Genomic DNA, 23,417 nt, shown 5'->3' with positions numbered 1-23,417 from the left:
TTGTCTTATTTTAAGTATTTTATTAGGTATTGGATAGTTATATGTTTTAGTTTTGGCATTTAAATTTCTGTAGTCTATAACCATTCTACTTTTGCCTCTTTTTTGTTCACTGTGTTTTATAACTATAAATGCTGGGCTTGTATGTTTACTATTACTTTCTTGTATATAATTTTTTTCTAGTAATTCATTTATATGTATTTTAAATTCTTGCAAATCATCAAAGTTGTATTTTAATGGTTTTTGTGTTATTATACTATTTTCATCTATTAATTCAATTTTTATTTTTGTTTTATGTTTTTCCCATTCTTGTAGTGGATCTTCATTATATAATTGTTCTAGTTGTTCATTAATTATTTTAACTTTGTCTATTGTAAATATAATGATTTCTAATTGTGATATTTGTTTTTCATTTACATTTTCCATTTCCTGGTTTATTTTTTCACTACCTTTAATCCTTTCTATAGTTTTTCGTTGTTTATTTTTTACTCTTTTTGCTCCTATTTTATAGCCACATGACGTAGTAAGCCACTAGTGTGTTTTTGTTATTATATGTGGGTAAAATTTGTCTAGAAATGGCATTCCTAGCAACATATCTTTTGTTGTGAATTCAAAATTATAGATTTCTTCTATTGTTAATATTTTATCCCATATTTGTATTTTTATATTTTTTGCTTTATATTTAATCATACTTCCTTCATTATTAAATCTTGTTACTACCATTGGCGTTTTTAATTTTTCTCATTTATCTTCTGGTAAGCAATTATATTTACATATATTCGCTTCTGCTCCTGTATCTATCATAGGGTATAATATCTATTGTGATATCCTTCTACAATAATTTTTACAAGTATAAATATTTTCATTAATTATTTTGTTCTTTTTATAATTATTTTCTTATTTTGACAGGTTATTGTTAATTGTTCATTTTCTATATTGTACGGTTTAACTTTTTTTAACCATTTTATTCCTAATGTAATATTATGGTTTCCTTGATATATTTTAAATGGTATTACTAAGGGTATTTCTCCTATTAGAATATCCATCTGTTTTTCCATCCTCTGTTTTATCAGATTCTTGATTTAGCTCTTTTTGACCTGCTTCTTCTTCATGAATTCTACGTTTTTCATTTGCATTACCATCTTCTTCTTCGTCAATACATATTCGTTTACGTCCAATTGCAGGAACTGTAGTTAACATTTTCTTGTTTTTTTTGCAAAGAAAATCAAAACAGAAAGAAAAAATGAGTAGAGATTATGAAGTGACTGAAGAAGATGGTTAACAAATAATAACCCTTACTATTATATAATAAAACTAACTAATTACTGAGGAAAAAAAACAGTTATAACTTCCACGGATAGATTCAAAATTAGTACTCGTTTTTTCAATTTCTTTGCACTTAGGAAAAACTAATGGCAGAAGGTTTCCATTTGGTATTCAATAGTCGTATGGAGTTCTTTGATTAAGGGAGGCATTAATGCAGAGCCATGTAAACTCTAATGCAAAGTCTTGCACCAGTAACACTGTTGTTTTCGATCTCGTGTTGCTATTTAATTGCTGCCCGAGATGCAACTTTAGGACCAAAGTTATTCTACTGATTAAACTTTGATCCCCTGAAGCTGATTCGTGCGTAACTGCTTTGCCTTAGAGTTTTCGATGCTTCTTCTTGGTTTCTTGCTGCATTATTTCTCAATAATAGTCGACCATTCACTTTTATTGCATACAAAAGTTCCAATAAGACGGCAGATTACCCAATACAAACTTCTTAAATTGCTCCACACTTTTTTCCTGTTTTCTCGTCGACATATTGAATTCTCATTCGATGTGGCAAATTGCTAGTAAACCAAGTTCGACTTTAACTCTAACCGTGCTAGGTCTCGACTTATCTTGAATGGCTTTACAACTGCTATTTACCTAACCAGCAGCCGAGGCAAATGACAGTAAGGATTGTTTTGCAAAAAGTTGCTTGCGAGGAAAAGATATCCAAACAAAAGCTATTGATGTCTCTTTTTTCGAATTCAAATAATTTTGCTGAGCAGACAAACAATCTACATTTTCTTTCATGTAAACAGAGCGAATAAATAAGCATCATCAGAGAACAAAAAGAATGATAATCTCTGAAACATTACTAACAAGAAATGGCACTTCTTTTATTCTATATCAAACAGTTTGCCACATACATCATATCCAATCAAGTTTTTCTCATCTCTTAGTCAGAAATATCGTTATGCTTCTGTAAAGATTATGAATCATATATGATATCAAATTGAGTTTCTGATCTTTTAGTCAGAAATATGGTAATGCTTCTGTAAAGATTATGAATCATATATGATATCAAATCGAGTTTCTGATCTTTTAGTCAGGAATATGGTAATGCTTCTGAAAATTAGTATCGTAAAGAGTTATCAGAAGTACAAATAGGTCGTTTAGCTTTTTCAACTGCTTTTCTTATTCTTTCTTCTCGTTCTTCTTTTTCTTTTTCAACAGCTCTTCTTCTTCTTTCTTCTTCCTCTTTGTCGTCGCCAATTTTATGTTCGTATTGGAGTTTCCTTTTTCGTCCTCTATTTCGATTCAATTCTTCCATTTTTTCATCAGATTCTTCATTTTCTATGCTCGTTTCTTCGTTTTCATTATGTCCATCAATCTCCATTTCCCCTTCTTCTTCTTCGTCGTTTTCAGGTAACTTTTTTCTTTCTTTTACAAAAAAAAGTCGAAACAGAAAGATGAAATAAAGCAGAGATTTTACACTTTTTTAATTCAATATGAAGTGACTCAAGAAGATGGTTAGTTAATTGTTTATTTAACGAAAAAATGGTAATAACTACCACTGCTATTTTATATTCTGTAGTTATAGACACTTAAATTTTACCTTATAATTCAAAAATATTATTATTTTCTCTATTTTTAATTATATTTTGGGGCTTTTTTATTTGGTATCTAGTATTCATATTAGAGTTCGGTTTAATTTGGATTCACCATTTTGAATTTCTTATATTTTTTCGTTATGTTTATATTTTAACTTATTATTTCAAGTTTGAAACTTTGAATTTTGAATGGTATAATAAAGGTTACGTTCATTAATGCCAATAATTCTAGTAAAACTCAAACCAAAATTAAATTAATATTATCTAACAAAAAAATCAATTCAACATTATGAATGACTATAATGTTGAGTATTTTTTCTTTAATTTTACATTAGCTTAGACAACTAATACATAATTTAAATTAAAAAATTTTCTTAATATTTAGTTAGATAGTCAATTTTGAGGCATAATACATAAATATACCCTTTAACTTAATCTCATTTTACATTTATACCTCCAACTTTGAGTGTGCACAAATGAGCACTTAAACTTGTATAAAGTTGAACAAAAAATAGATACATGAGTCCTACGTGTTACAATACATGGACTCAAACTTCAATGTAGGATGCCATGTAGGACGTTTGTCTTTATTTCTTCAATTTTATACAAATTTAACTGTCTATTTATGCATACCCAAAGTCATAGACGGATCTAGGATTTGAAGGTAGTGAGTGTCATATCGTTAGGTTAATTGAATGATCAAATTATTATTGTTAAGTCTCAACCGTTTGTAATTTTTCGTCACATATATCATATTATAATATGGTCTATTTAAAGTCAAATATCGCCCATGACTTAATGGTATTATTACTGTTTTGTCATGTGTGGATTACAGGTAGGAGTCCAAGCACCAAACATTTTTATTTTGGAAAAGAAACAGAAAATACATTAAAAATGAGCAATATGACAATAGAACTTACAACCTCAAAACTGAAAGTTCAATCCTTAACCACGAACACCATGCACATACTTGTGTCTAGGGGTGGCCGATTAAATTTTCTTATGCTTTTTATGTAGATATACATATATATATATAAAATTTTAATCGAAAACACCGTTAAAAAATAATGGCATACATGATCCTTTTTTTAAGGATAACAACATAAATGAACCAAACTTATAACTGATGTCATAAATGAGTCTTATCTGAAAGTTTAGTGACATATTTGAGTCTTTTCCCCTTTATTAAAGATAGTTGTATTCTAGTAGGACTAAAAAATATTTAAAACACTATCTAATTATATATTTATTTGAATATTTTTTCAAAAAAAATCCATAAAACGTCATATAACAAGAAAAAAAACCGAGGAAGAATCCAAATTTTATTAAATTTATTTGAATGAATCTCTAAAGACAACAATGGTTATCACACTACCCAAATATAAAATTATGCATGTGAATTGAAATTTCAGTTTTTAATCAAATAAATAAGATTAGATGTTATTAACAATAGGCACAAAAAAATGCCTGTATATGTGGAGAATACCACAACAAAAAGAAAAATGATATGATTTTCTACAAATATATGCTATACCTACCAAAACCTCATGGGTGTTGCAAAGGGAAATAAGAGATTAGGGGCTATTCCTCCATTGAAGAAAATACTTAACTGTTCTCCTATTTCTTTCTCTGCATGTAAGGGTCAAGTCGAGTCGAGCAACATCTAACACCTTGCGTCTTCTCTTCCGTCAGCTATTCAATACTTCTCTTATATGATTGAAGTTCAAAACTACTCGGTTCTTGCACGTTTTGACTGTGCTTGATTCATCCAGTCGATGCATTCTTCAGCTGAACCAGAAGGGTGTGCGAGCTGCCACTCCAGCAGTTTTTGTTGCTGCGGAGAAAATTGAACTATCAGTAAATACTTATAACCGATTAAACGCTGGTTATGGAAATAGTATTAGTGGCATACCCATTCACTAACAACTGGCCCTCCACTTTTAATCTCCAAAATATTCATAATTTCCTTTCCATTAACCAGTGGTTTCATTTCCCAAACCTTCTCCAGACCTGGAAATTAAGGTAAGCTTAAAGGTTAAAAAGATCAATCAAATATGTAGTTTCTACAAAAGCAACATGCACATCACACGATGTATGCAAAATTTTACTATTCTAATATTACTGTCCAGTGAAACATCTTGGTGGGAGTCGGTACTCCATGAGAAACCTTAATTCATTTAAGAACCACACTAAATAAGTGTGGAAGTGAGAAAAGACTTTGGTATGGGATATAACCAAGGAATGTGAACAAGGTTAAGTTATTTTTATCTTTTATGGCTGTCTTCAACCGAATTGATCCAAACTCTGAGGCAACACTGAAGATAAGTGCTTAAAGGGAAAGAGAGCAGCAACACAGGAGCATTGAGTAAGAAAAATAATATATAAAAGGGACGCAATTGTACCTCAAGTCTTAAAATTCATGCTCAGTAGCTATATGAGATGATTGATACGTCCAGTTTCACAATCGCAAAGGGAACACAAAGTTAGAAGCAAAGAGGACGAATGACAATACCTAGTGTTCTTACTGCATTCTCTACTGTCTTAAATAATCCGCTACTCTTGTCCAGTTCAAAGTTCTCATTTGAGAAACTTGTAGAGGACACAACGTCAACAGGATGTAGCAGCATAGATAGAAGAAGAGCGACACGCCAAAATTCTTTAATTTCTCGAAGTAGCAAACCTGTTTGTAAACAAACATTTACTATATCAATTTGCAATATGCCACACTAATTGGTAGAGCACTTGTCTGCAGAAGAAAGATATTGTTACCAGTCAATATTCTAAGTTTTGAAGCTATTGGAACCTCAATGGTATCCCTTTCCCAATCAACTTCAAGAACTTGGATATCGTCTTTAGAAATGAGTAGTGATATTAAGGTGACAAACTTCCTAGTTACCGTATGCAAGCTCATGACCTGCAAATGGATCATAAAATATCACACTTCTTGATGTAGAGAGTCACACAAGGTTCAATCAAATTCATGAAACAGTCGCATGAAGAATCACTCACTATTTCCGCATCACTGGCCTTCAACTTGAGAGAATTGCGAAAAATATAATTGACAACTGGAATCTGATCAGCATCAGCCAAAGTTAGTAATTATTGACAAAAAAAATCGCAAATCCTCAACATGTGTAGACATTATCAAGTTCGCAGAAAGAGGTTACAACTACATAAAAAAATAGTATCTTTAGGGCCATGATTTTTCTTCTGCTTAGAAACAATATCCAGCAATATCCATCTTAAGCAAAACACACTCTAGATGGAATGGAATCATAAGAACTGTTCACGTCACATAAAAGATGCTGAGTGGAATCAATCAATGCAAAGCCTGCATGGACTCTTTGATGGTCCAGAGTTTACCTTTTTGGCTTTGTTATCTCTATAAATGGTCTCTCTGAATGGCAAAAATAAAGCAGCATACAGGCAAAGTCTCCTCTGATCATCCTAGAACCAGAAATAGATATGACAAGGTTAGTTTTTAATTAGCCTATAAGACATGGGGGGAGGGGTCATTTGGATCAATCATCACATCAAAATCAATTTTATCGCTAATCACAGAAAAAAAGTGATACTGATTGTCTCGTCACACCAAAAAGAAAATAGAACTCTCAGAATATGTACAACCAAACATTACTTTGTAAGGTGAGAATGGAAGAGGAGATAACTGTTGAAAACATGAGATGATAAGTTAAAGAACCACCCTTGTACTAACGAACAGGACATAAAATTTTTTTTTTTGATAAAGACGAACAGGACATAAATTATTTTTTTTTAATAAAGACGAACAGGACGTAAATATTTGAGCACATCTGCATGCAATAGAATCTTGAATAGTATATACAACTCATAAGGATTTTCAGACATATCACCAGCTTTTAATTTCATATACAGATGACAAGTTAAGGCAGAAGCATGATCATGAAGAAACACTCACTGAAAATGAGGAGCGTCCAATAAGGTTTAAAAGTTCCCAAGCTGAACCCAAGCAAGTAACACACAGCCTGTGAAAGTCACAAGTGATTCACATGTAAGAAGTAACAACCATCAAGGAGCAAAAATTAGAAAATTATACATCAAAACATCCAGAATAGATAGAATTTTGATTTCCTTAAAATGGAATGAGCAACTCAACAACATGACACAAACACTCGTACAATTTTATCATGTTCCTTTAGCACTCTTTCTGGGTCCTAGGAACATTCAAAATCTAATTTCAACTTTGAAAATTGGTGGTTGACCACAGAAGGTTTTGTTGGTAGAGTTAAAACTTGGTGGAACTCTTTTGTCTGCACTGGAAGACTTGACTACATATTAGATTGCAAACTCAAAGCCCTCAAAGGCAAGCTCAAGGAATGAAGTAAGAATGAAAAAGGGAACCTGAAGATCCAAAGGTCTAAGTTGCTCAGCCAAATGGAAGACTTGGACTCTTTAAGGTCAAAAAGGCAGTTGTTCTCATGGATTATGAAGAACTACATATCAATGAGGAGATTGCATAGAGACAGAGGTCTAGGACCTTATAGATGAAAGAGGGACTGTCGAATTGAAATACCAAGTTCTTTCATCACATAGCCAATGATTATAAGAGAAACAACAATATTGATAACTTAAAAGTACAGGGGGCGAACATGGATAAGGAGGTAGACAATGCAGTATCAGAAAGATTTGATAGGTTCTTAATTTCAGAAAAAGGGGATACAAGCTTCCGGAACATAAGGCACATAATAACGTCACATATTCGGGCATGTCTATCTATTTGCCATCATCTATTCTCAAAGCTCCCGCCCCACATGGTTCATTTGTACCGATTTTCAAGTCCATCATGCCATCATGCACAGTGAGACTACCAATCACTCACATTGATGCTACAATGTGGTAACAGGAACACAACAATTCTTACTTCAAATTCGAGAATTGGTGGCTTCGAGCAGAAGACTATGGTGACAGAATAAAGAACTGGTGGAGATCCTTCTGTTTCACTGGAAGGTCTGATTACATTCTGGCCTTCAAATTGAAAGCTCTGAAGAAGAAGCTAAAGGAATGGAGTAAAACAATATATAGTAAACTATGACTACAGAAACAATGTGTAATAAATCAGTTAACAAGCTGGATGAGAATCCAAAATCAGAAGCTATTAACAGAAGATGAAATAACCAAAAGCTATCAATGGAATTTGAAGATATTGCAAGACACGAGATTGCTTGGAGACAAAGATCTAGCTCTATGGCAGAAACACAAGAGAGTCAAGACACTGATAAGCTAACAGTACGAGGAGAAACTGACTGACATAGCTGACATTAAGCAAGAGAGTGTGTGATTGACAAACCAATCATTGGAGGCACAGGCGCCTAGATTGCTTAAATCAAATGATGCTGTGGGCTGAGTCATTATCATCCCCAGTGGTTCCCCAATTTGGTTGGGAGGAAATAGTGTCCTACTATGAAGAACTTTACTCTGAGACTCAGGAATGGAGACCACATTTCAACATGAGGGATTGCCCCATGATAATGCAGAGGACAATATGATGTTGATGGCGCCTTTTGAGCCACAGGAGATCCTGGACTGTGTCAAAGCATGTGCAGGAGACAAAGCCCCAGCATCAGATGGATACATCATGGTATTTTTCTCTTAATGTTGGGAGGTGATCGGTCCAGATGTAATAGCCACAGAGCAAAATTTCCACAATGAAGGTTTCTTTGAAAAGAATGCTACATTTGTAGCCCTGATATCTAAGAAAGGGGATGTTGAATTGTCTGACTTCAACCAATTGCCCAATTGGAGGTAGAATACACAAGATTATTTCTAAAATAATGACAGAAACTTCGAGAAGCAAGTGATCCACAAACAGGTGGATTGCCAATAGATATCATTGATCAAAAGAGGCAAATCATGGATGCTATAATGATAGAAAATGAATGTGTTGATAGCGGACAGAGGAGCGATTCACCAGGTATTCAATGCAAATAATATATCCAAAAGGTTTTTGATCATCTAAATTGGAAGTACCTGCTAGACCACCTATCCAACATGGTCTACTGTGCTAGGGGTTGAAGTGGGTCAAACAGTGTATTAGCAGACTCAATTTTTCAGTTTTAGTTCTCCTATTGGTTTCTTCTCCTCCTACAAAGGCTAGAAGCTTGACACAGGGAGATCACCCTGGAACAAGAGCTACATATATCCCATTAATGAGGTGGAAGATATCCAAGCTTTGGGGGGGGGGGGGGGGGAGTAGGAGCTCTATTTTACTAACTTATCTGGGTATGCCTTTGAGAGCAAGGAACAAATCAAGAGGGTATGCAATGAGGTACTAGAAAAGTGTGATTAACCAACTGGAAGAGTCGATACATCTCCCACGGAGGAAGATTGACCAGGATCAACAGTATGCTTGATGCATTACCTGCAGATATAATGTATATCCTCCTTACTCTTGATAATGTAATACAGAAGAGAGTGATGATAACATCATAAGAAGAAATTTCACTTAGACAAATGGGAAACTCTGACAACAAGCAGATAGAAAGGGGGATAGGAGTCAGGAACATGACGATTCAAACTAAGCCTACTGATGAAATGGCTATGGAGGTACAGTGCAGAAAATAACCCACTCAGGAAAAGAAAGATATTAAAGCTAAGTATAGGGAAAAGGACAACGGCCACTCCTTATGGTTGCAGTATCCGGAGCCATCAAAAACTATGGTCAATCTTCCAATCAAGGGTGGGCTTCGAAATGGGGGGATGAAAATATCCTTTTGGAATGACAAATGGATGGAGCAGGACACACAAAGCATGTACTTCCAGAGATCTAAACTTAATGTCAACAACAAGCACCTGTGTCTGAAGTATGGACAGGAAAATGATGGAATCTCAATCTACGAAGATAACAACTAAGAAATGGACAGGACTGTTATTTCTACAACACTCTAGCCCAGTTCAATGGCTTAACAGAAGAAGAAGACAGTTTGGATAGGCAGTGTGACAGTATCAGAAAATTCACTGCTAATTCTGCTTAAAGAGATCTTAATTCCTCCAACAATCGGGTGGGTTGTTGGCAATGAAAGATGGTTTGGAAAGTGAAAGTACCTTTAAGGTAGTTTTTTTCATGAGGCTCCCAGCAAGAGAAGTAGTTCTGACTGATGAAAAAAAATGACTAAGGCAACGTAATGTATTAACCAAAAAGGGTTGTTGAGCCATTATTACATGTCATGAGAAGTTGAGAACAAACTAATCTAAGCATAAAGATCTATAGAGATTCTAACAACTGCATTAGAGTCTCAGTATTATCCATGACTCGTGTTTACACCAAAAATGAAATAGTAAAATACAATTAACCATTATCGTCTTGATTGCGTTGCTCTTTCCTTCAAAAATTTTTTGGATTCCTTTCCCTCCCAAAAAACCAGCTAATCTAAGCAAAAGCATTTATAGAGACTGCATTAGAGTCTTAGTATTCCTTCCCCTCCCAAAAAAACCAGCTAATCTAAGCAAAAAGATCTATAGAGACTCTAACAACTGCATTAGAGTCTTAGTATTCTCCATGGTGAAAAAGTAAAATACAGTTAAGCTTTATAGTCTGGATTGAGTTGCTCTTTCCTTCAAAGCATCTTAGATTCCTTTTCCTCCCGATAGTCCACCACCAAATACAACCTGGGATCATACTTCATCTTCTTTTATATGGCAAGGGAACAGGGAACAAAGATGTTTCCATTTACTAAAGTGGAAAATCTTGATAGAAGCAAAGACAAGGACTTCGCATTACGAATTTGAAGAACCAGAGCAAAGCTTTGAAATCAAAATGGTTATGAAGATACTCCCAGGAACCACAGACTAGTTGGGGAAGTTTTATCAAGAACAGCTATGGGGAGCAGGATAATTGGGTTCCAAGGAGATCCATACCCCATATGGATTGAGTAAATGGAGGTCCATCAGAGTTTTATGGCCTTCCACAGTAAGAGCCATTCTATTATCAGAGTTCACAATGGCAACAAGACCATCTTCGGAAAGATAAGTGGATAAGCAATAGGAGTTTGCAGGAGTCTTTTCCTGAACAGTATGCTCTTGCTCAACACCAAAACAGGAAAGTGGTAGAGATGTGGTCTCCTCAAGGCTGGGAACTGTTGCTTAGATGGATGATGAATGATCAGGAGATTTATAGACTAACTGAACTCTACAAACACCCGGAATCCTTCAACAGATTGCAAGGAGTAAACTGTTTGTAATTGACTGGTAATATAGAGGGTCTTTACATGGTGAATGCAAGATATAAGATTATGAATTTGCCAGAGCCTCAGATTTCTAATCGGCCATGGAAATATATCTGAAGGTCACGATACCTTACAAGGTTGGTTGTTTCACATGATTGTTAGCCAATGAGGCTGTGTTTATATATGAATGTGTGAAGAGAGGAATCTCTTTATGCTCAAGGTCTTTCTATGTGGGAATGAAGTTGAGATTGTAGGCCACTTATTCCTACATTGCAGAGTCAAAGATCACCTACGGAAGATTTTTATCGATCTCAGAGGTATCTCTTGAACAATGCCTGGCTAGATTGTTCATTCTCATTTTAGCTAGGAGTAGCTGGAATTGAGGCGAGGGACATAGACAATTGGAGAATCATTCCTGCATGTATATGGTGGACCATCTGGAAAGAAGGAAATGTCAGATGTTGAGGATAGAAAATTTTCTTTTGTCAGTTATTTTGAGGATAGAACACAATACAGAATATTAAACTCAACTGTATTCTGTTATTTTGTTTTGGTGTACGAAGTCCTATTTTGAAGATAAAAAGATTGATTCCTGTTAGGATTGTATTATTTTAGTTTTTTTCTTTTTACTTCTCTGGTAAATTGGGAATTTCAAGTACTGGTCTATAATACAAACTTTGTTACTTGCTCAAAAACAAAACATGATAAAGTGTTTCCAACAAAACTAAAAATGATAACAACCAAGAGACGATGACACTGCTAAAAGCATATAGAAATAATCTAGCTTACCAACTACTGGAGTTAGACCAGAGAAACCATCACATAGGGGAATGTTCAGAACTTCTTCCTGTTGTTAGGTTTTCCATATATCTAGCTCCAAGCAGTTAAATCCATATTCCCATCACCAAAAGCAAACAAAATCACGTCTTACTTCTACTACCATCCTTCTCCCAAGAAAATAGCGTCCAGTTTAGGGGAGGTTCCTTCTACCCCATCTCTAGTACCGAGCAATCAGGGTTAATATTTCTTTCTTCAAGGCAAACAAGATCATCCCTTTACTTCTACTAGCAAAGACTGAATGAACTAGGCTTGTTGGATATTTGGTCCTTGTGACCACAGCAATATACACATTTTCTTTGTAAGGAGCATCTCAACAAGCACACAGCTAATGATTTCTCAAAAATAAAGAAGATGTGAGAGAGAGTAAAAAATACCTATCACATCCATCAGGAATTGATGGCTCAAAATCAGAAGGAAGACTAAATACAGCCGAAAATAACTTCAAGTCAGCAATATAAGTCATTGCTTTGACCGGTTGGTCACCAGACATCATAAGATCAATCTATAAATAAAGGAAGTGAAATGAAGATTAGAAGCACAATCTAGAGCTCCAAATTAATTTCAATCACGTAAAATTTCACTTAACATACTTCATGTCCTATGCGTTCTCTGCTAATTTTATCAGCAATAGCAACTCTCACGTCTTCATCTGCAGCTGCCTTCTTTAGTTCTTCATCTAATATAAACCCAAACCTTGCACCTTAAATCACCAAATCAAATGGACAATGTGAGTTTCATCTAGCTGATAGCACAACAAAGTTACATCCCAACCAAGTACGAACTTTACTGGAACCTAAAGTGATTGAAGGAGATACGAATAAGTTAAACCATTACATTTGACTTAAGTCTACTCAAAAAGAAATGTACACAAATAAAATATGCAACCTCTTCCACGAGATGGATTTGAACCAGTTCGGGGAACAAAAAGAATTGCTTAATTCGTGCTAGATCAGATTGGAGGTAATGCAAGAGCCCCCTGCAGTAGATCCAAGCCATTTTAGGTTACATAGAGGAGTTTGTTCCTGCTTCCTTTGTTCCGGCTAGCACCAAAGATTAAGAAATCAAGACAACAAGAAAATTGGTTGGTACAGGTACTTCTGAGGGAAAAGGAATAAGAGAGCCTTTGAGGGGTAGAAAATGATAGGCTCACAGAGCAGTCCCTTGCAGCCATTTCTAGACCATTGGCCAAAGAATATGGGCAGGGAGTCACTTGCAGCCATGTTGATCAAAATGACTAAGTTTAATGACTTGACCTTGGTACAGGTAGGGCTTGTTTCAGATTCTCATCAAATTTTGGTGTGCTCTTTGTAGAGAACAATATATTGGTGTAGTCTCACTGCTGCCTGTACACCACTTGTATAGTCAAAAGTCCTTATCCAGCCAGCCCTTAACACAATTTAGTTCTCTCAGAGAAATTCCTCATCTTATGTTTTATTTTTATAAGTAATTTTGAAGGGTAAGGATAGAACTCCTGAACTAATACTACTTTAGATGCCCCACTTAGCTCAATCTACAAAACACTTAGAAATATTCAATTTGCTAATGACTTCGAAGAAATACCTCCAAAACAATCATAATTCATACATGTTAATTTGGGTGATATACTATCACATACTGAATCTAACATTATTAAAATCCCTAATACCGTACTCACAAACCAAGACCAAAAAACCCTTATATCCTTTTGTGCTATAGTTTGAATTTCGAGTTTATTAAACATTGTTAAGTTTGGGAATGATAATCCTAAGCCTGTAAAATAGCCAAGGTTAAACATGGAGAAAGTCTCACTCTTGAATTTGACGGGGATGGCTATACCCGTTCTATTATTCGCACCTGAGCTCTGTGCAGAAAGAGCTCCACCTGTTTAAAGTTTAACTCAACGGATTATCAATCCATGCTTGAAACTCCACAGCTGCAATGTTGTCAAAGATGTGTTTAAGCCCTGGAACGAGGCTTAAAATTTGTTGAGTGCTTCACCTCGCTTAATGTGTGCTTCAGTGTCGTCATCAAGGTCCTAAGGCATACTCTTACTTGCCAACGAAGTTCTTTTGAAGAGGTGACACTAAACAGTATATTTCACTTTTTCATAATTGTTTTCAATTTCTTTATTCATATATTTGTTACTCGTGCTTAAAAATATTAGTCTTGGACTAAACATATATTTGTATTGTATCTTCCTTTGCGCCTTTTAAGCCCATGTCTTATTTGCGCTTAAAACACCAATGAACGTTAGAGTTTTTTTGTATATTTTTTTAGTCAACTGTAACAACCGACATCTATGCCACATACAGAATTAACAAGGCTGTCATGAGAAGAGGGATGGAGGCAACTGAGAGATTATATAATGCATTACCAAAACGAATAGCTCGAAGAACTCTTAGGGGATCATCCAAAAAGGTCTGCTTTGGAGGTAGTGGAGTGACAATTTTTCCAGACTTCAGATCTGCAATGCCTGAGAAACATGAAAATAATTATTTAGACACTTGTAGTTTAACTATCTTTATTGGTACGCTACTGGAGCTGGACAAAAGGAACAGAGGCATGCTAACCTCTTTCTGTAAGATCTTCGACTGATCTGGTGTTAATGTTGTAAAACAAGCTGTAAACATAATCTTTAGTGAAGGATTAACCGATTAAACAAGGAAATCATATTTATCTTTTGGAAACAAAAAGCTAACTTAAAATAAAGTTGGACTAATACATTAATGCATCCAAAGGCTAGATTCAAGTATGGTCAGGAAGATCAATGGTGTTCAGAGGAAGTGACAGAAACATATGGTGTGGGAGTATGGAGGACTATAAGAAACCTATGGCTGGCTTTCAGAGACAATGTAAGGATAAAGGTTGGTCGAGGAAATAAGGCTTTGTTCTGGAAGGAAGACTGGACTGGTCAAGGGTCCTTGGAGAATTTATTCCCTGGGTTGTTTTCCATTTGCCTGAATCCTGACAGCAAAATGCAAGAGGTTTGGTCCCCACAAGGTTGGAATTTGCTCTTTAGGAGATTTCTTAATGGAAATAGAGTGGGTAACGGATATGCTAGCTTTGATTGGAGATTTTCCTGGCACAAATCTGGAAACAGATAAACTGTTATGGAGGCATCATACTGATGGTCAATTCTTCATGAACAGAATGTACAAAAGGGATCTAGCCACAATTGCGGTGAAGAAATCAGGGCCATGGAGTGCTATATGGAAGAGTGTAGCCCCTACTAAGGTGAGGTGTTTCACGTGATTAGTAACTAGGAGAGCTTGCCTGACACATGATAAACTTAAAAAGAGGGAAAAAATTATCGCCTCAAGATGTTATCTTTGTAAAGAGGCCCTAGAAACCAACAATCATCTGTTTCTCCACTGCAAAGTAACAACACAAGTATGGGCTCTATTTACCAATATAATGAGTCTAAATTGGATTATGCCAGAACATACAGCAGACCTACTAAGTTGCTGGGTCAGAAGGGGAGGTAGTAAAAGCCAGAGGAGGTGGTGGAGAACCGTACCTACTTGTATCTGGTGGAGCATTTGGAAGGAGAGAAATCAGAGAATTTTTGTAGGGAAAGAATGCACTATAGAGAAGATTAAGTGGAAAGTAATTACCACTTTAGGTTTTTGGTGTAAAGTAATGAACATAGAAGAAGAAATTCAACTAGTGGATTTCATAGGAGCTTTGTAAGTAGTCCTGTTTTTTATTTGAACAGTTTTGGAGGTGGCCAGCATAGCCCTTAATGCTGAGGAATACAATGTTACCAGTTTCAAAAAAAAAACTAAATGAAGAGATATGAAAACACACACACACACCTCTGAGAGAAAAAAATAAAACAAAACCAAAAAGATACAGAGAAAATGAATAAATATATTAGAAAAAAAAAGGAAGAAGAAAAAGAAACTAAAAGCTCCACTGGAGTTTGTGCTCTAACACTGATGTGAACAAGGTGCGTTTGTTTCCTCATTTACTCGTTTTTGTTGTTTGGGACTTTGGGCTGGGATGAAGGGAAATAGATCGACTAAACCAAGTTGCTGCCTACAAGAGTGAAGGTGTTGCAAAAATAAAAATAAGGTGCCAGAAAGTAAAGATATTACAAAGTACCTATTAATGGTTAAATCCCTGCGATCAGCATCCTGTTTTGCAGTCCCAAATTTCTAAAGGAACAACAGATGAGAAAAAGTTAATGAAGAAACTAGCATACATGGTACACTGAACACACGCTTGAGTGTTAAAACTTTGACATTTTAGTTTTTTGATATAACAGTTAGAATGACAACATTAAATAAATGGAAAGGAATTTGATATTAACAGATATCAATAAATATATGAAGACTTCATACTATAGCAACAATAGCTGATTAAGTTCATGCATAAAGGTCCTATTTTAAAAAAAACATGTTTAAAAGAAATTATATCTTGGTAATTAAACTATTCCAACATATTAAATAGTAGATTGATCTTGAGCAAGCGGTGGACTGGAACTGGTAACATGATTCAGCCTTCTCATTCAGTAAATAGCCACCCCAATTTTGCCCACTTAGTAACCTCAAATCTTAGGACTAGGTCATTCTTAATTGAAAGCATGAAACTAAGCATTGCAGTCTCTTAACTGAGGTCTTTGATACCGAATGCATTGAAGGACACTCATGCAGAGGTTCTAGAATTACTAACTCCTTTTACTCCCCTTTTGTTAATTTTTCATAGCTAAGTTTGGCGGAATCTAGTTGGCCTTCATCCCTCGCATTTATGGTTTAAAAAAAAAAACACCAAAGAGAAGATATACATTTGATTACCAATTCACATTTACATACCATTGTTGGAATTCGACTGTTCTCACTGTAGTCTTCTGCTCTTAAGTTGACAAAATCAATCCATACGTCGAAAAGGCGCATCCTCGCTGTTTCCAAGTGTTTTGACTGATCGGGATTGCTGTAAAAATTGAAGAACAGTATTTAGTTATTGATAAATTACTCTACAACAAAAACAAGAAGGTGGTTTATCACAATCAAAATACATAGTCGTAAGATCTTAAAGTAGTTTGGTTTGAGGTATAAGGTATTATCCCAGGGATGAAATGCAAGACTATTTTGTCATGCCGTTTTGGTTGGAAGCATTAGGCAATCCTAAGACTACTTATACCTTACTGATGGGAATATACAGGGTGGAATAACTATCCCAGGATAACTTATCCCGAGACAATTAATCCCGGAATAACTTGTCCCAACCAAACGACCCCATATAGCTAGAGGCAGGCATGGTATGGTAGATACGGAATACCATATCGAAATTGAAAATAATTATACTACAGTTTCAGAAATTATGGTATTTGGTATTCGATAAGGTATTCAGTATTATAACAAAAATATCGAAATACCAAATACTACACCGAAGTGTATAGTACTATAGTTACATCTAAATTCAGATATATCATAATGCTGGCAAATATATCAAATAGTATTAATACAAAATTAACTATTTAGATGTTGGAACTTTGACTACTCTATCTTGATTGAAATGTCCTTTTTCGGAGATTGAGTAATGAAGGAAATTGTTTGTACTTTTATTTAAATATTTCTACAAGTGTAAGGTGTAAGTATGATTGTTTCTTAATATGTAGGTTGAAGGTGACCAAACTATGGTTACCGATTTACCGTGCTGCAAAATACCTAAACCAAACTTTAAATACCAAACCATATCAAATTAATTTGCCATGGTACCAGTATAGCATTTTTAAAAACCGGAATTTTCAATACCGAGCCATGCCGGCCCCTACATATAGCAGAGCAAATATTAATTTTCCTCTTTTCCTTTTTTAGCATCAAAACTAAGAACTTGCATCTTTTTAATATGTAGGCAAACCAATATTAGCCCTCAAGTCCCAAACTCCACTCCGAGGGCACAGACCTGCAGAAAGAGTTTTATTCTACGCCAAGCTACAAAAAAGAGTTGTCGTTTACGCCAAGATAAATTTTAGCTAGATCTTTATTACAAGACTCTTACACTAAACACAAATGAGGACTACACAAAAGCAACCCAACTGCACTAGAGTTAAACATACATGCTCAAGTCATGTTTTAAATTAATTGATACCTTATCAACAACCTCTCTACCCCCCACCCCCACCCCCGCGCCCACAAAGGTAGGGCTAGGTGCATACATCTCCCTCCCCAGACCCCACTAGCAAGATCACATTGGATATGTTGTTGTCAATGACAACTTGGCAATCGTTCTCAATAACACAATGCGCGTCCTACACTACATTATTATTATTATAATTTAATAACGCTGGTTTTCGAACTTCCTAGCCTCCACTTTGACTATTCTATTGGTTATCTACTACTCCCACCATTACAAGTACGAGATAATTCTGGCAAGCAAGATTTAGGCAAATGTGAATAAACCACCTAGTTTTTTATATTTTTGTTGCTCTGAACCCTCACTACAATACTAATTTCCAGACTAAGAAATCTACTAGAGCAAAGTGTAAAAGTAATTGGGCCTACATTAAATGAGGGATAACACAGCTTCACTTCCCACTTCAGAGAAACAAAAATTTAACTAATAGCTAGTCCATGGTTCTGCCATCTGTGAAAATAACTAGTTTTCCCAATTCATTCACAGATATAAAGTTTATTTCATTACAAGTATTGCCTTGCGATGAGACAATATAGCCTGACTCCCCGTTTTAGTGAGACAAAAAGTTTCCTAATATGCTTGTTCATCATTTGTCATTTGTGCCAATTACCTTTCACCAGATTTACCCATCCTCCCTTAAAATCAAAGACAGACCCAACTTTTACCTCTATTTTGGTTGCTCAACATCTGCCGAAACCAAGACTTATAGTCCAATGCACCAGTAGGAGTTTTCCACGATAGATGTGGTTTTTATTCTCATTGTCCCCCCTTCCCTAATGTGATAGAAAAAAATTGGAAACAGATATCTCACGAGGAAAGAATGCAGGAACATACCACTGGATAACACCAACTCCTTGGGTTTCCTCACCTGATGCTGACAAGTACTCGTTCACTTTCTCACAGAATTCTCGTCCATACATGTTGTCAAGAGCAATATCAATATCATAGCACTCTTTACCTAGCAGCTTCAGTAATAGAACTCCAGATTAGCCAAAGGAAAAGAAGTCATAGAAAAACAAATCACTTATATAAAACAACAAAATCTAATTTCTTGACTATTAAATACTTTGGACATAAAAAGTCATAAAGATACATGTAGAAAGCAATTCCAGAAAACTTCCACAGGAAAGAAAGTTAGTAGTCAACTGAAACACAAATCAAACTAGTTTAGGCTAATAGGTTCAGGTTATATAGTTTTGCATGCTGCTATTAACAAGATGAAAGAGAAAAAAAATCTAAAAAAGGTTGTACATCCCCAATGATGTGCATTATTTCTGTTTATTTGTTAAAGCTTAAATGATGTATCAAGCTTCATGTTACTAGAAAAGGTATACAAGGTTTACAGAATGGACAGTGAATGACAGATGATGTTGCTAGCTTTAGTATGTGAGACACATGCATGCGTATATCAATAGAATATTTCCACAGTGTGGACTGCGGAGAAAAATTAAAAATATTCAAATCTTGCATTCCATCAGAAAATGACAAGAATATATATTTTTTTCTTTGGGTCAATTATTTGGAAAAAAATTATTAGTGTTAAATCAAACACGCTACTATAGGTAAGTGTACAGAAAAAATATGCACTAATCAAAATTTTGGTTGTCTACCCGCTCTATACTAGTCAAAATTAACATTTATATGGGGACCTCTTATAAAGAAATGAACACTGTCAGTTAAGAAATCAAATTTGTGTGCACAAGAATTATTTCCATGGTAGTTAACCTGCTGTAAACTTCTTCCTACATTCCAGCCTGGTACCAGCTATTCTTTGCCCACATACGCACTGATAGAATAGTTTAAGTTGAAACTAGAAAACTTAATTGATGAAAAACTAATTAGAGTATACACTGTCACACCTGGATATACCCCCCATAATTAAAAGAAGACCAGAAAATATGATCTCGAAAATAAAGGCTCATCAAAAGGTTGCTACTTCACCGAATCTCCCTGTATTAAGCTTTAAACTTAAGACCAAATCTGTTCTGAGCAATTTAAAAAGCAAATGAATGGGACCAGATTCTCTTTTCAATCTATCAATGCCTTGAAGACCTCGAGTCTCACTTATCTTGTACTCTCTCCCATTTCTTTAAATAACACTTTCATGCAGTGTGTTTTCTAACTTCCACATTGTGAAAATCCTCTATCCCACTTTCAGTGACCTAAGATGATTGTGAGGTCGACTTGAAATCTTGACCCATTTTATAGAGTGTCCTTTGACATAATATTTCAAATTATAGAGTGTAATAATCACTAAAGTTCCATGAAAATACTACTCCCTTCGTGTTTCGGAACAGAAGGACTAGTGTCTCATGTACTACCCTAGCACCAACTTGATGTTAAGTTGTGCATTTTCGATACATAATCTATTTAACTTCTGAGGAAAATAATACTCCATCCACGAGGGTACGTGTTACATTCATTACATATATCATACTCTCTCCTTTTCATACGCTCCTTTTCAATTTGATTATCTGGTTTTGACTTGATGTTGAGTTTAAGAAAATAAAGAAACTTTTGAGTCTTGTGGTCTTTAATCAATACGTGAAATATACCAAAATGTCCTTTACTCTCATGACTTTATACATCGAAATTAAAGAGTTGTCAAAAGACATTCTTTTTAAAAAAGTAAGACAAGCAAATTGAAACCTAAGGAGTAATTATCAGTGACAGTACAGAAAAGATGGGTGCAAATAAGAAATAAGTAAATATGTTAAAAGATGAAATCTTGAATAGTTAAATATTTGTGAAATAAGTTTGTGAAAGGTTTATGTGGGACGTCAAGTATCATATAAGTTGAAACAGACTCTCAATGATGGGATTAAGTTATAGCTCCACAATACATAGTAGTAATTGATTGTAAAATTTCATACCAGTTTAGTTTGGTATAGATAAACGAAGTCTGCAGCAAAATCTCAATAAAAACATAACCAATAGAATATGAATATAATCAAAACCTTATCGCGAACCCAACCACCAGCAACACGAAGCTGTGTTCCCATATTATAATGCTCGACAACTTGAAGAAGACGGTTGAATATCTGCTCCTCTTTTGGCGATAAATCAATATGGTCCTTCACTTGAACTGACAACGGCTGAAATGCTGAGCCCTCCACCATTGTTGTAACTCCGGCGTAAAACCCTAACGCCGGCGGCGGTTGTTGAATGGAGAAGATAGAAAATCTCTTTAGTTTGAAGGACGGAAGAAGGAGAGAAGAAGAAGTAGAAGGGTTTGGGAAAGTGAAGAGACGAGGGCGAGTTGTATGGAATGTTGAAAATGCTGCTACGGCTATACTCAAAGCCTTCATTTCTTCTCTCTTTCTAACGGACAAGTGATGACCCGCTCTCATAAGCATAGAAAACGGGTCGGGTCATCCCAACTACATCTTTCATGATGTGGCAAGTTTATTTTTTTATTTAAAAAAAAATAAAAATAGTTAAAGTTAAAACATGAATAAGTACAATAATGTAATTAGCTTAGAATAAATATAGTCACATTTTATTGAGTAAATTTTAGGTGTATCAAAGATAAAAAAAAATTTATATTAGAGTTCTCAGCTATAATTTTGTTATTTATGCTTCATAATCAGATTATGTTTGTTATGGAGCATCTAATTTGTATAAATCGCGCCAATTTATATTAATCGAGCGCTCATTCGTCTGTGTCTATGAATATTGTGTTTGTATATGTATATGTTCTCTGTGTTAGGTTAGAGCGACGAGCAAGATTGAGAGAGAGAGATGAGAGAGGCGAGCTAGAGTGGGATAGAGAGGGGAGAGAGGTGAATTGTATATGTATATCAATTAGATAATTGTATATATCTAACTACTATGTATATTTATGAATGATTCAGTTTGTATATCTGCATAAACTTTAAATTCGTATACAATTGAATCAAGTTAAAATATTTGTTTATGAAATCTCTCTCTCGTTTTATACAAACACAAATTTTGTATAATTTTTTACACAATTTGTGTTTGTATAAAGTGAGAGAAAGAAAGACAAAAAAGATGGAAAGAATGATTTATATTTGTATTATTATTGTTGTAAAACTATTGGAAATCACGTAACTTGAGGCATACCTATATCACTGTCCTTAAGGATATTTCACCGATAAAGGTGTATTCAACAAGTTTTTCTTGTACTATAACTAGAAATCAGAATTTAACAAAAAATATATATTTTACTTAAGAAACCAAACAAATAAATAAGGAAGAAAAATTATTTTGATGTAATATCTCATTCTCACTCTTTTAACACACCAAAGTAATATATATAGATATTGTATATGGTAAATTTCATACCATTCAGTCGTATGCACCAGTAACTTTTTGTAACTGTCAATATGTCATTAATGCTATAAATTTCTACCAATAATAGTTGTGCATACAGAGCACATTAAGATCAAAATTATTTTCATGAAGTCTATCAAATATTTCATGAGTTCTGTAATTCTCAAATTAAATATTAATTAATTAAGGGATAATGTACAAGTACCCCTTAACCAATGTTCGAAATTTTAGAGACACACTTATATTATATTAAGATTCTATTATCCCTGAACTTATTTATAAATAATTTTCTACTCCTTTCGATCTACGTGACACTATCTTGTGGGTGCAGCGTGTGTTGACATTTTTTTCAAACTAGTAGACCGAAAAGGGGTAAAAATTTATTTATAAAATATGTTCAGGAGGGTAATAGGACCTTAGTATAGTATAAATGTGTCGCTGATATTTCAAACATAGGTTAAAGGGGTACTTATGCATTTTCCCATTAATTAATTCATAAAGGCAATTAGTCATGGTCATATTAAGAAAATCAAATTGTTGGCCATCAAATTAAAAACCTTAACATCATATATTATTATAAGTGGGAAGCTCCAAAGTAGAAAAGTTGAATTACAATTTTACCCTTATGCTAAATTCAAATGTTATTAAATAAATAATTAATTAAATAGTAAATAGTAGAATTTCTATAACATTTTTATTTAATTGGTATACACATGTGAGTAAATTAAATAGAACAAAAATTAAAAATAAGAGTTATCCCTTTGAATAGATACATGTATGTATTTCATCTTCCAAATTAATTTATGTTTTTAATTAATATTTGTCTTTAATTTGTAATAATACTTGACCTATCAACTTTGTAAGTGAATCTTCATATTCCAAACTATATTTTTTCCCTATAAATACAAATCTTTCTATGAAAATCTTTTAATAGTATTTTCATAGAAAAATTTATACGTGATACAATTTTTGTGTGGAAGACTAGAGAAGCTTTAATCAAGTGAAGAAAATTTCAAGGCAAAGAGGATTTCTGTCAAGATTACAAGGCGTAATGTGATTATAGGGATGAATAACATTTCAATTACTAGAATATCGGAGTTTGATG

General features: G+C 34.4%; 1 protein-coding gene across 1 annotated transcript; it reads right to left on the bottom strand.

Annotated features, from left to right (window-relative positions):
* Positions 1 to 4,257: 4,257 nt before the first annotated feature.
* LOC101243854 (tRNA nucleotidyltransferase cca2) lies at positions 4,258 to 21,368 on the bottom strand. Its single transcript, XM_026028187.2, has 15 exons — positions 20,977 to 21,368; positions 18,854 to 18,984; positions 16,696 to 16,813; positions 15,986 to 16,038; positions 14,452 to 14,501; positions 14,256 to 14,354; positions 12,493 to 12,602; positions 12,277 to 12,404; positions 6,799 to 6,865; positions 6,225 to 6,308; positions 5,871 to 5,933; positions 5,631 to 5,775; positions 5,374 to 5,541; positions 4,774 to 4,871; positions 4,258 to 4,695 (listed from the first exon to the last, which is right to left on the bottom strand). The coding sequence occupies exons 1-15, from the start codon at positions 21,325 to 21,327 to the stop codon at positions 4,591 to 4,593; spliced, it is 1,770 nt and encodes a 589-aa protein (XP_025883972.2). The 5' UTR covers positions 21,328 to 21,368; the 3' UTR covers positions 4,258 to 4,590.
* Positions 21,369 to 23,417: the final 2,049 nt, after the last annotated feature.

Source organism: Solanum lycopersicum, chromosome 11 (genome assembly GCF_036512215.1).
Source record: "Solanum lycopersicum chromosome 11, SLM_r2.1".
Classification (NCBI taxonomy): domain Eukaryota; kingdom Viridiplantae; phylum Streptophyta; class Magnoliopsida; order Solanales; family Solanaceae; genus Solanum; species Solanum lycopersicum.
This window is presented reverse-complemented; position numbering and strand designations above follow the sequence as displayed.